This window comes from Pristiophorus japonicus, chromosome 1 (genome assembly GCF_044704955.1).
Source record: "Pristiophorus japonicus isolate sPriJap1 chromosome 1, sPriJap1.hap1, whole genome shotgun sequence".
NCBI lineage: Eukaryota > Metazoa > Chordata > Chondrichthyes > Pristiophoridae > Pristiophorus > Pristiophorus japonicus.
Genome location: NC_091977.1, coordinates 542,115,419 through 542,126,044, shown reverse-complemented (window position 1 = coordinate 542,126,044; position 10,626 = coordinate 542,115,419). Strand labels below are relative to the sequence as shown.

The 10,626-nt window shown below is 54.8% G+C and overlaps 2 protein-coding genes across 2 annotated transcripts in view; both read right to left on the bottom strand.

Annotated features, from left to right (window-relative positions):
• ankrd29 (ankyrin repeat domain 29) overlaps positions 1–10,626 on the bottom strand; it is a 1,085,233-nt gene that overhangs the window by 526,436 nt on the left and 548,171 nt on the right. The gene's annotated exons all lie outside the window — the stretch shown is intronic.
• LOC139261550 (acid-sensing ion channel 1C-like) overlaps positions 1–10,626 on the bottom strand; it is a 56,267-nt gene that overhangs the window by 23,014 nt on the left and 22,627 nt on the right. The window contains exons 2-3 of the mRNA XM_070877071.1: positions 4,036–4,186; positions 871–998 (exon numbers count right to left, since the gene is read on the bottom strand). Coding sequence (XP_070733172.1) covers positions 871–998; positions 4,036–4,186 — 279 coding nt within the window. The remainder of the gene's footprint in view (positions 1–870; positions 999–4,035; positions 4,187–10,626) is intronic.

The window sequence follows — 10,626 nt, the reverse complement described above, 5'->3', positions numbered from 1 at the left end:
GGTGGGCGCAGGGGTGGGGCACGGGGAAGGGGGCACGGGGGAGGGGGGTACGGGGAGGGGGGTACGGGGAGGGGGCACGGAGGAGGGGGGTACGGGGAGGGGGGAATGCAGATGGGGCACGGGGGAGGGGGGCACGGAGGAGGGGGGCACAGGGGAGGGGCACGGGGGAGGGGGGCACGCAGGAGGGGGGCACGGGGGAGGGGGGCACGGAGGAGGGGGGTACGGGGAGGGGGCACGGAGGAGGGGGGTACGGGGAGGGGGGCACGCGGAGGGGGCACGGGGGAGGGGGGCACGGAGGAGGGGGGCACAGGGGAGGGGCACGGGGGAGGGGGGCACGCGGAGGGGGCACGGGGGAGGGGGTTACGGGGAGGGGGCACAGGGGAGGGGGGCACGGAGGAGGGGGGTACGGGGAGGGGGCACGGGGGAGGGGGGCACGGGGTCGTGGGGGGGGTGATTTGAAAATGCCAGCTGTGAGATTGGTGGGTGTGGGGTAAGGGTACTGAGGTTACGGACCCGAGCCGGGACAATGGAGCTAAAATACAGCTGAGGTTCGATCGAATGGGGTTCGAGGGCCACTCGGCCTCCTCCTGGTCCCAGGTTTGGTCATCCCCGGGTAACGGTTTAACCCAAACCGGGCCGGGGTCAGTATTCTGGGTGGTCCCCACACCCGTGCAGTCTGTGGGAGGGGGGCGGGCACAAGGTGTCCGGGGGCTACGGGCCAGACTCGGGGTGGGGGGATGGTAACTGGGGGTTGGGAGGGGGAGACGGGAACCGGGGGGGGGGGGGGGAGGAGGGGCAGTAAACGGGGGGCAGGGGAAGCGGGGCCTAGCGCTCGCTCCGCCATGCAGCAAACCTGATTGGTTACGCTACCCGCTGCTCTTGCGTGGACACAAAGGTCTGGAACCCCGGGGCGACCCCGAACCCCAACTCGTGGATATAGGGGGGCTCATCCTGCGTGTGGATCTGGATCTTCAAACCCGCCTCGAAGGAGGTTTCTTCTGCAAGGTGGATCGACGGATCGAGGCAGAGAGAGAGAGAAAATATTAATCAACAGCTTGCTGCTGAAACCCTTATACGTGCCTTTGTTACCTCCAGACTCAATGATCCCAACGCACTCCTGGCCGGCCTCCCACATTCTACCCCACGTAAACTAGAGGTGATCCAAAACTCGACTGCCCCGCGTCCTAACTCGCACCGAGTCCCACTCACCCATCACCCCCTGTGCCCCGCGTCCTAACTCGCACCGAGTCCCACTCACCCATCACCCCCTGTGCCCCGCGTTCTAACTCACACCAAATCCCACTCACCCATCATCCCCTGTACCCCGTGTCCTAACTTACACCAAATCCCACTCACCCATCACCCCCTGTGCTCGCTGAAACATAGAAACATAGAAAATAGGTGCAGGAGTAGGCCATTCAGCCCTTCAAGCCTGCACCACCATTCAATAAGATCATGGCTGATCATTCACCTCAGTACCCCTTTCCTGCTTTCCCTCCATACCCCTTAATCCCTTTAGCCATAAGGGCCACATCTAACGTCCTTTTGATTATATCTAATGAACTGGCATCAACAACTCTCTGCGGTAGGGAATTCCACAGGTTAACAACTCTCTGAGTGAAGAAGTTTCTCCTCATCTCGGTCCTAAATGGCCTACCCCTTATCCTAAGACTATGTCCCTGGTTCTGGACTTCCCCAACATCGGGAACATTCTTCCCGCATCTAACCTGTCCAATCCCGTCAGAATCTTATACGTTTCTATGAGATCCCCTCTCATCCTTCTAAACTCCAGTGTATAAGGGCCCAGTTGATCTAGTTTCTCCTCATATGACAGTCCTGCCATCCCGGGAATCAGTCTGGTGAACCTTCGCTGCACTCCCTCAATAACAAGAACATCCTTCCTCAGATTAGGAGACCAAAACTGAACACAATATTCCAGGTGAGGCCTCACCAAGGCCCTGTACAACTGCAGTAAGACCTCCCTGCTCCGATACTCAAATCCCCTAGCTATGAAGGCCAACATACCATTTGCCTTCTTCACTGCCTGCTGTACCTACATGCCAACTTTCAATGACTGATGAACCATGACACCCAGGTCTCGTTGCACCTCCCCTTTTCCTAATCTGCCACCATTCAGATAATATTCTGTGTTTGCGTTTTTGCCCCCAAAGTGGATAACCTCACATTTATCCACATTATACTGCATCTGCCATGTATTTGCCCACTCACCTAACCTGTCCAAGTCACCCTGCAGCCTCTTAGCATCCTCCTCACAGCTCACACCGCCACCCAGCTTAATGTCATCTGCAAACTTGGAGATATTACAATTAATTCCTTCATCTAAATTGACCTACATTGGCTCCTGGTTAAGCAACGACTCGATTTCAAAATTTTCATTCTGGCGTTCAAATCTACCCATTGCCTCGCCCCTCCCTATCTCTGTAATCTCCTCCAGCCCCACAACCCCCCGAGATCTCTGCATTCCTCTAATTCTGCCCTCCTGAGTATCCCTGATTATAATCGCTCCACCATCGGTGGCCGTGCCTTCTGTTGATCTTATCGAAACGTATAAGATTATGAGGGGGCTTGACAAGGTGGATGCAGAGAGGATGTTTCCACTGATGGGGGAGACTAGAACTAGGGGGCATGATCTTAGAATAAGGGGCCGCCCATTTAAAACTGAGATGAGGAGGAATTTCTTCTCTCAGAGGGTTGTAAATCTGTGGAATTCGCTGCCTCAGAGAGCTGTGGAAGCTGGGACATTGAATATATTTAAGACAGAGATAGACAGTTTCTTAACCAATAAGGGGATAAGGGGTTTTGGGGAGCGGGCAGGGAAGTGGACCTGAGTCCATGATTGGATCAGCCATGATGGTATTAAATGGCGGAGCAGGCTCAAGGGGCCGAATGGCCGACTCCTGCTCCTATTTCTTATGTTCTTATGTCTGGGCCCCAAGCTCTAGAACTCCCTGCTAAACCTCTCCGGCTCTCTCTCCTCCTTTGCAACGCTCATTAAAACTTGCTTCTTTGACCCAGCTTTTAATCACCTGCCCTAATGTCTCCTTGTGTTAAATGTTGCGGGATAATCGCTCCTGTGAAGCACCCTGGGGTGCCTTACTGCGTTAAAGGCACTATATCAATGTAAGTTGTTGTTGTAGCACCTATAACATTGTAAAAGGCACATCCCAGCAATGTAATCAGACACAACGTTTCACCCTGAGCAACCCCCCCGGCCCCCCCACCACTCCATCCCCCGCCTCGATCTCTCCGCCCCCCCTGGCCCCCCTCTCCGTTCCCCACTTATCGTTCAAAAATCGGTTCATCCCCGCCTTAAATTTATTCAATGTCCCAGCCTCCACAGCTCTCTGAGGCAGAGAATTCCACAGATTTACAACCCTCTGAGAGAAGAAATTCCTCCTCATCTCAGTTTTAAATGGGCGGCCCCTTATTCTAAGATTATGCCCCCTAGTTCTAGTCTCCCCCATCAGTGGAAACATCCTCTCTGCATCCACCTTGTCAAGCCCCCTCATAATCTGATACGTTTCGATAAGATCACCTCTCATTCTTCTGAATTCCAATGAGTAGAGGCCCAACCTACTCAACCTTTCCTCATAAGTCAACCCCCTCATCTCCGGAATCAACCGAGTGAACCTTCTCTGAACTGCCTCCAAAGCAAGTATATCCTTTGGTAAATATGGAGACCAAAACTGCACGCAGTACTCCAGGTGTGGCCTCACCAATACCCTGTATAACTGTAGCAAGACTTCCCTGCTTTTATACTCCATCCCCTTTGCAATAAAGGCCAAGATTCCATTGGCCTTCCTGATCACTGAAGATTAAAGCCTCCCCATCATGCGACTGTGGAGATCCCAATCAGAACCTGGAGCACATCACTCCGGATGTGATGCAACTACTGATGCGCAGACTGAACGATGTCGCGGGGAAAGGCTACACGGTGAGCGTTGGAGTGTGCGGGTTGGTGACGACGGGGCCGATAGTATGGCGCCGTCTGGCGGGTTGTCCGAGCGCTCTCACCTGTCTTGTCCCACACCGGCAGGTACTCGTCCTGTTGGATGTCCAGCATCACCTCCAGACCGTTGCCTGTGCCGCCCTTCATGGTGGTCAGCAGTGGGTTCCCGTCGCGGCCCGAGTTGAAGGTGTAGCACTTGCCGTATCGCGTGAAGGTCTGCGGCACAAAGAGACAGCGCGTCACGCACACACGGTCACAACCGCTGGGCACGAGGGCCGAGAGGATCGCTTCGAGCTCGGCCGTGTGTCAGTGGGTCACCACCCTGCAGGAACGTGAGCACAATGCTCCAGGCCAACACCTCCCCCACTGCAGGAGTTATTCTTTCATTCGTTCCTGGGACATGGGTGTCACTGGCAAGGCCGGCATTTATTGCGCATTTATCGACCAGGCCAACGTCCCCAGCAGTGATACCCGCCCTCCTGTGTGGCTCAGAGACATGGACCATGTACAGTAGGTATCTCACCCCCAGCACCCAGCTCACGGTCTACAGGGCTGTAGTGATACCCGCCCTCCTGTGTGGCTCAGAGACATGGACCATGTACAGTAGGTATCTCACCCCCAGCACCCAGCTCATGGTCTACAGGGCTGTAGTGATACCCGCCCTCCTGTGTGGCTCAGAGACATGGACCATGTACAGTAGGTATCTCACCCCCAGCACCCAGCTCACGGTCTACAGGGCTGTAGTGATACCCGCCCTCCTGTGTGGCTCAGAGACATGGACCATGTACAGTAGGTATCTCACCCCCAGCACCCAGCTCATGGTCTACAGGGCTGTAGTGATACCCGCCCTCCTGTGTGGCTCAGAGACATGGACCATGTACAGTAGGTATCTCACCCCCAGCACCCAGCTCACGGTCTACAGGGCTGTCGTGATACCCGCCCTCCTGTGTGGCTCAGAGACATGGACCATGTACAGTAGACACCTCAAGTCGCTGGAGAAATACCACCAACGATGTCTCCGCAAGATCCTGCAAATCCCCTGGGAGGACAGACGCACCAACGTTAGCGTCCTCGAACAGGCCAACATCCCCAGCATCGAAGCACTGACCACACTCGACCAGCTCCGCTGGGCAGGGCCACATTGTCCACATGCCTGACACGAGACTCCCAAAGCAAGCGCTCTACTTGGAACTCCTTCACGGCAAACGGGCCCCAGGTGGGCAGAGGAAACGTTACAGGGACACCCTCAAAGCCTCCCTGATAAAGTGCAACATCCCCACCGACACCTGGGAGTCCCTGGCCAAAGACCACCCTAAGTGGAGGAAGTGCATCCGGGAGGGCGCTGAGCACCTCGAGTCTCATCGCCGAGAGCATGCAGAAAGCAAGCGCAGGCAGCGGAAGGAGCGTGCGGCAAACCAGTCCCACCCACCCCTTCCCTCAACCACTGTCTGTCCCACCTGTGACAGAGACTGTAATTCCCGTATTGGACTGTTCAGTCACCTCAGAACTCACTTTTAGAGTGGAAGCAAGTCTTCCTCGATTCCGAGGGACTGCCTCTGATGATGTCATGTATTTTCTTTGCTGAAGAATTCATAGCAACACATTGTGATTAAGACCCAGTAGGTTTATTAGCAAATGGTTTAACAATCGCATTGCAAATTACCAGTTCATCCTGGGCCAATATTTAGCCCTGAACCGACCTCACTGAAACAGATTATCTGGGTCATTATCACAGTGCTGTGTGTGGGAGCTTGCTGTGCGCAAATTGGCTGCTGCGTTTCCCACATTACAACAGTGACTGCACTCCACAAAGTGCTTGATTGGCTGTGTAGGCCTTTGGGACGCACTGCGGATGTGATAGGCGCTATATAAATGCAAGTTGTGGAGGTTGGTGACTCAGGCTTTGCCTCTGCACCCACCCCCCCACCCCCCGCACTCGCTGCGCGATTTGAGCACCAATAACAACTTGCGTCATTAACACGCCAATCATTTTTCCAGAAGGTTCTGGCCCGATATCCGTTGATCAGACAATTTAATCACCATTAATATATCAGGTTGCGTTGAGAGGATAATAAAAGCAGAGAGCAAGCACTTTGGTTAATATGCCGCCGGGGGAATTAAATCCAGTCACAGAACAGTGAGCAAATGGATCTTATAATCGAATCTCTCCCGTGACAGCGGCTGTATATAATATCGGGTGTAAGATTACGCCCCGAGCTCGCACCGTTCAGGGGAGTTAACCATTGTGGGCCTGAGCAGCCCAGCTTCAACCCCTGACCTGCTCGGGGCTGTGGGGAAGGGAGGTGTGCTGGGTCCAGGGGCGGATGTAGCCTTGATACACCCCGCCGGGAGAGGGGGAAATGACGAGCTCCATCGGCCTGTTATTATGAGGTCTGTGTTTACCGAGGCGTACGAAAGCTCGGGCCTTACACTAAACATCCGTAAGACGAAGGTCCTCCACCAGCCTGTCCTCGCACAGCACTGTCCCCCAGTCATCAAGATCCACGGCCCGGCCCTGGACAACGTGGACCATTTCCCATACCTCGGGAGTCTCTTATCAACAAGGGCAGACATTGATGATGAGATCCAACACGGCCTCCAGTGCAGCCTTCGGCCATCCGAGGAAGAGAGTGTTTGAAGACCAGGCCCTCAAATCCACCACCAGGCTCATGGTCTACAGGGCTGTAGTGATACCCGCCCTCCTGTGTGACTCGGAGACATGGACCATGTACAGTAGACACCTCAAGTCGCTGGAGAAATATCACCAACGATGTCTCCGCAAGATCCTACAAATCCCCTGGGAGGACAGACGCACCAACGTTAGTGTCCTCGACCAGGCCCAACATCCCCAGCATCGAAGCACTGACCACACTCGAGCAGCTCCGCTGGGCAGGGCCACATTGTCCACATGCCCGACACGAGACTCCCAAAGCAAGTGCTCTACTCGGAACTCCTTCACGGAAAGCGAGCCCCAGGTGGGCAGAGGAAACGTTTCAAGTACACCCTCAAAGCCTCCCTGATAAAGTGCAACATCCCCACCGACACCTGGGAGTCCCTGGCCAAAGACCGCCCTAAGTGGAGGAAGTGCATCCGGGAGGGCGCTGAGCACCTCGAGTCTCATCGCCGAGAGCGTGCAGAAACCAAGCGCAGGCAGCGGAAGGAGCGTGCGGCAAACCAGTCCCACCCTCCCCTTCCCTCAACGTCTGTCCCACCTGTGACAGAGACTGTAATTCCTGTATTGGACTGTTCAGCCACCTGAGAACTCACTGTTAGAGTGGAAGCAAGTCTTCCTCGATTTCGAGGGACTATCTATGATGATGTAATGTATTTTCTTTGCGTAAGAATTCATAGCAACACATCACTATTAAGACCCAGTAGGTTTATTAGCAAAAGGTTTACAATCGCAATGCAAGTTACCAGTTCATCCACCAGGCTCACAACCACGTGCCCCATCGTGGATCCCCCAAACCCAATGGGCTGGGGTTTTATTGAGACTTGTGAACATACATTATAGGTGTGATATTTATCATCGTGTCTCTACCCCACTGTCGAGTGTGACCCCCTTTTCCCCCAGTCCCACCCCCCACCCTCACCCCCATAGGTATCGGGCAGCCCCCCCCGCCCCACTGGCAGAATCGGCTCGGGGGGATCTATTAAAAGAGTGGTGGATCTGTGTAATTCTGTGCCCCAGAGGGCTGTGGAGGCTCAGTTGTTGATGCGACTCAAGGCTGAGATCGAGAGATTTGGGGATATTAAGGGAAACGAGGGATTGGGCAGGACAGTAGAGTTAAGGTCAAGGATCTCATTGAATGGCGGAGCAGGCTCGAGGGGCCATAAGAACATAAGAACATAAGAATTAGGAACCGGAGTAGGCCATCTAGCCCCTCGAGCCTGCCCCGCCATTCAATAAGATCATGGCTGATCTGGTCGTGGACTCAGCTCCACTTACCCGCCCGCTCCCCATAACCCTTAATTCCCTTATTGGTTAAAAATCTATCTATCTGTGACTTGAATACATTCAATGAGCTAGCCTCAACTGCTTCCTTGGGCAGAGAATTCCACAAATTCACAACCCTCTGGGAGAAGAAATTCCTTCTCAACTCGGTTTTAAATTGGCTCCCCCGTATTTTGAGGCTGTGCCCCCTAGTTCTATTCTCCCCGACCAGTGGAAACAACCTCTCTGCCTCTATCTTGTCTATCCCTTTCATTATTTTAAATGTTTCTATAAGATCACCCCTCATCCTTCTGAACTCCAACGAGTAAAGACCCAGTCTGCTCAATCTATCATCATAAGGTAACCCCCTCATCTCCGGAATCAGCCTAGTGAATCGTCTCTGTACCCCCTCCAAAGCCAGTATATCCTTCCTTAAGTAAGGTGACCAAAACTGCACGCAGTACTCCAGGTGCGGCCTCACCAATACCCTGTACAGTTGCAGCAGGACCTCCCTGCTTTTGTACTCCATCCCTCTCGCAATGAAGGCCAACATCCCATTCGCTCACCAGTGACTTTTTCCCCGAATGGCCGACTCCTGCTCCTAGTTCTTATGAAGGGCAAACAAACAAGAGAGAATCTTACAGCCCGGAAGAAGGCCATTCGGCCCATCGTGTCCGCGCCGGCCAACCAAGAGCCACCCAGCTTAATCCCACTTTCCAGCTCTGGGTCCGTAGCCCTGTCGGTTACCGCACTTCAAGTGCACATCCAAGTACTTTTTAACTGTGGTGAGTGTTATGTCAAGTATGTACATGCTGGTTGCAGCCAGCAGATGGTGTCACTGTCAGAGGGGCAGTACTGAGGGAGCGCCCCACTGTCGGAGGGGCAGTACTGAGGGAGTGCTGCACTGTCGGAGGGGCAGTACTGAGGGAGCGCCCCATTGTCGGAGGAGCAGTACTGAGGGAGCGCCCCACTGTCAGAGGGGCAGTACTGAGGGAGCGCCGCACTGTCGGAGGGGCAGTACTGAGGGAGCGCCGCACTGTCCGAGGGGCAGTACTGAGGGAGTACCGCACTGTCGGAGGGGCAGTACTGAGGGAGCGCCCCACTGTCGGAGGGGCAGTACTGAGTGCTGCTCTGGTATAAAAGGCCAGCCATTTTGTGAGTCAGGCACTTTGGGCCTAAATAAAGCAGAGCCAAGGTCGTATCATGTTCAGTTAAACAGTTCTCAGTTTGTGCCTTTATTGCATATGTAACAGTTTCTGCCTCCACCCAAACCCTCGCCCCCCTACCCCACACCCTCACCAGCCCCTCCCCCATACACTCCTCTCCCCCCACCCCTCCCTCCCCACACATCCTCCTCTCCCCCTCCCTGCCCCCTACCCTTCCCCACATGCTCCCCTCCCTCCCCCCAACCACCTCAGCCATACCCTCCCCCATGCCCTCCTCTCCACCTCCCCTCCCCCACACCTTCCTTCCCCCCTCCCTCACCCCTCCCCCACACCCTCCCCTCATCCCCACACCCTCCCTGCCCCCTCCTCCTACCCCCTCACCCACACCATCCCTCCTCCCCCACACGCTCCCTCCCCCACCCCCTCCATACACCCACTACCCTCCCTGCACCCACCCCTCCCCCATACCCTCCCCTCACCCCCACACCCTCCCTGCCCCCTCCTCCTACCCCCTCACCCACACCATCCCTCCTCCCCCACACGCTCCCTCCCCCACCCCCTCCATACACTCACTACCCTCCCTGCACCCACCCCTCCCCCATACCCTCCCCTCACACTCTGATATTTGGAACAGAACAAAAGAGAAGTGAGCCATTGCTGGGGGGCGGTGGGGGGGGTGTTGGGGGGGGCGGTTGGAGAGACACTGCCCCTTTAACCCCCACCCCCCCCCCCCCCCGGCAGCCTCGGAGTTACTGATCCGATCAATCACTCAGCTCCATCAGCAGTTTTTCCCGCAATCACAGCCTCCCACACTGTCAGCTTCCCAAACCGCAGCCAGGCCACAACCCTGGGGATGGCAATGGAAACCCGAGTCACACTATCGACCGCGACGGGCAATCCGAGATCAAAGGGCAAAGCAAGGTCACTGGGCCCACGGAACCTGCATCTGCCACTGTGTGTGTGTGAGCGTGTGTGTTAGTGAGTGTGTGTTAGTGAGTGTGTGTGTTAGTGTGTGTGTGTTAGTGAGTGTGTGTGTTAGTGTGTGTGTGTGTTAGTGTGTGTGTGTGTGTTAGTGTGTGTGTGTGTGTTAGTGTGTGTGTGTGTGTTAGTGTGTGTGTGTGTTAGTGAGTGTGTGTTAGTGAGTGTGTGTGTTAGTGTGTGTGTGTGTTAGTGAGCGTGTGTTAGTGAGTGTGTGTGTGTTAGTGTGTGTGTGTTAGTGAGTGTGTGTGTGTTAGTGTGTGTGTGTTAGTGTGTGTGTGTGTTAGTGAGTGTGTGTGTGTTAGTGTGTGTGTGTTAGTGAGTGTGTGTGTGTTAGTGTGTGTGTGTTAGTGTGTGTGTGTGTTAGTGTGTGTGTGTTAGTGTGTGTGTGTGTGAGCGTGTGTGTGTGTGTGTTAGTGTGTGTGTGTGTTAGTGTGTGTGTGTGTTAGTGAGCGTGTGTTAGTGAGTGTGTGTGTGTTAGTGTGTGTGTGTTAGTGAGTGTGTGTGTGTTAGTGTGTGTGTGTTAGTGTGTGTGTGTGTTAGTGTGTGTGTGTGTTAGTGAGTGTGTGTGTGTTAGT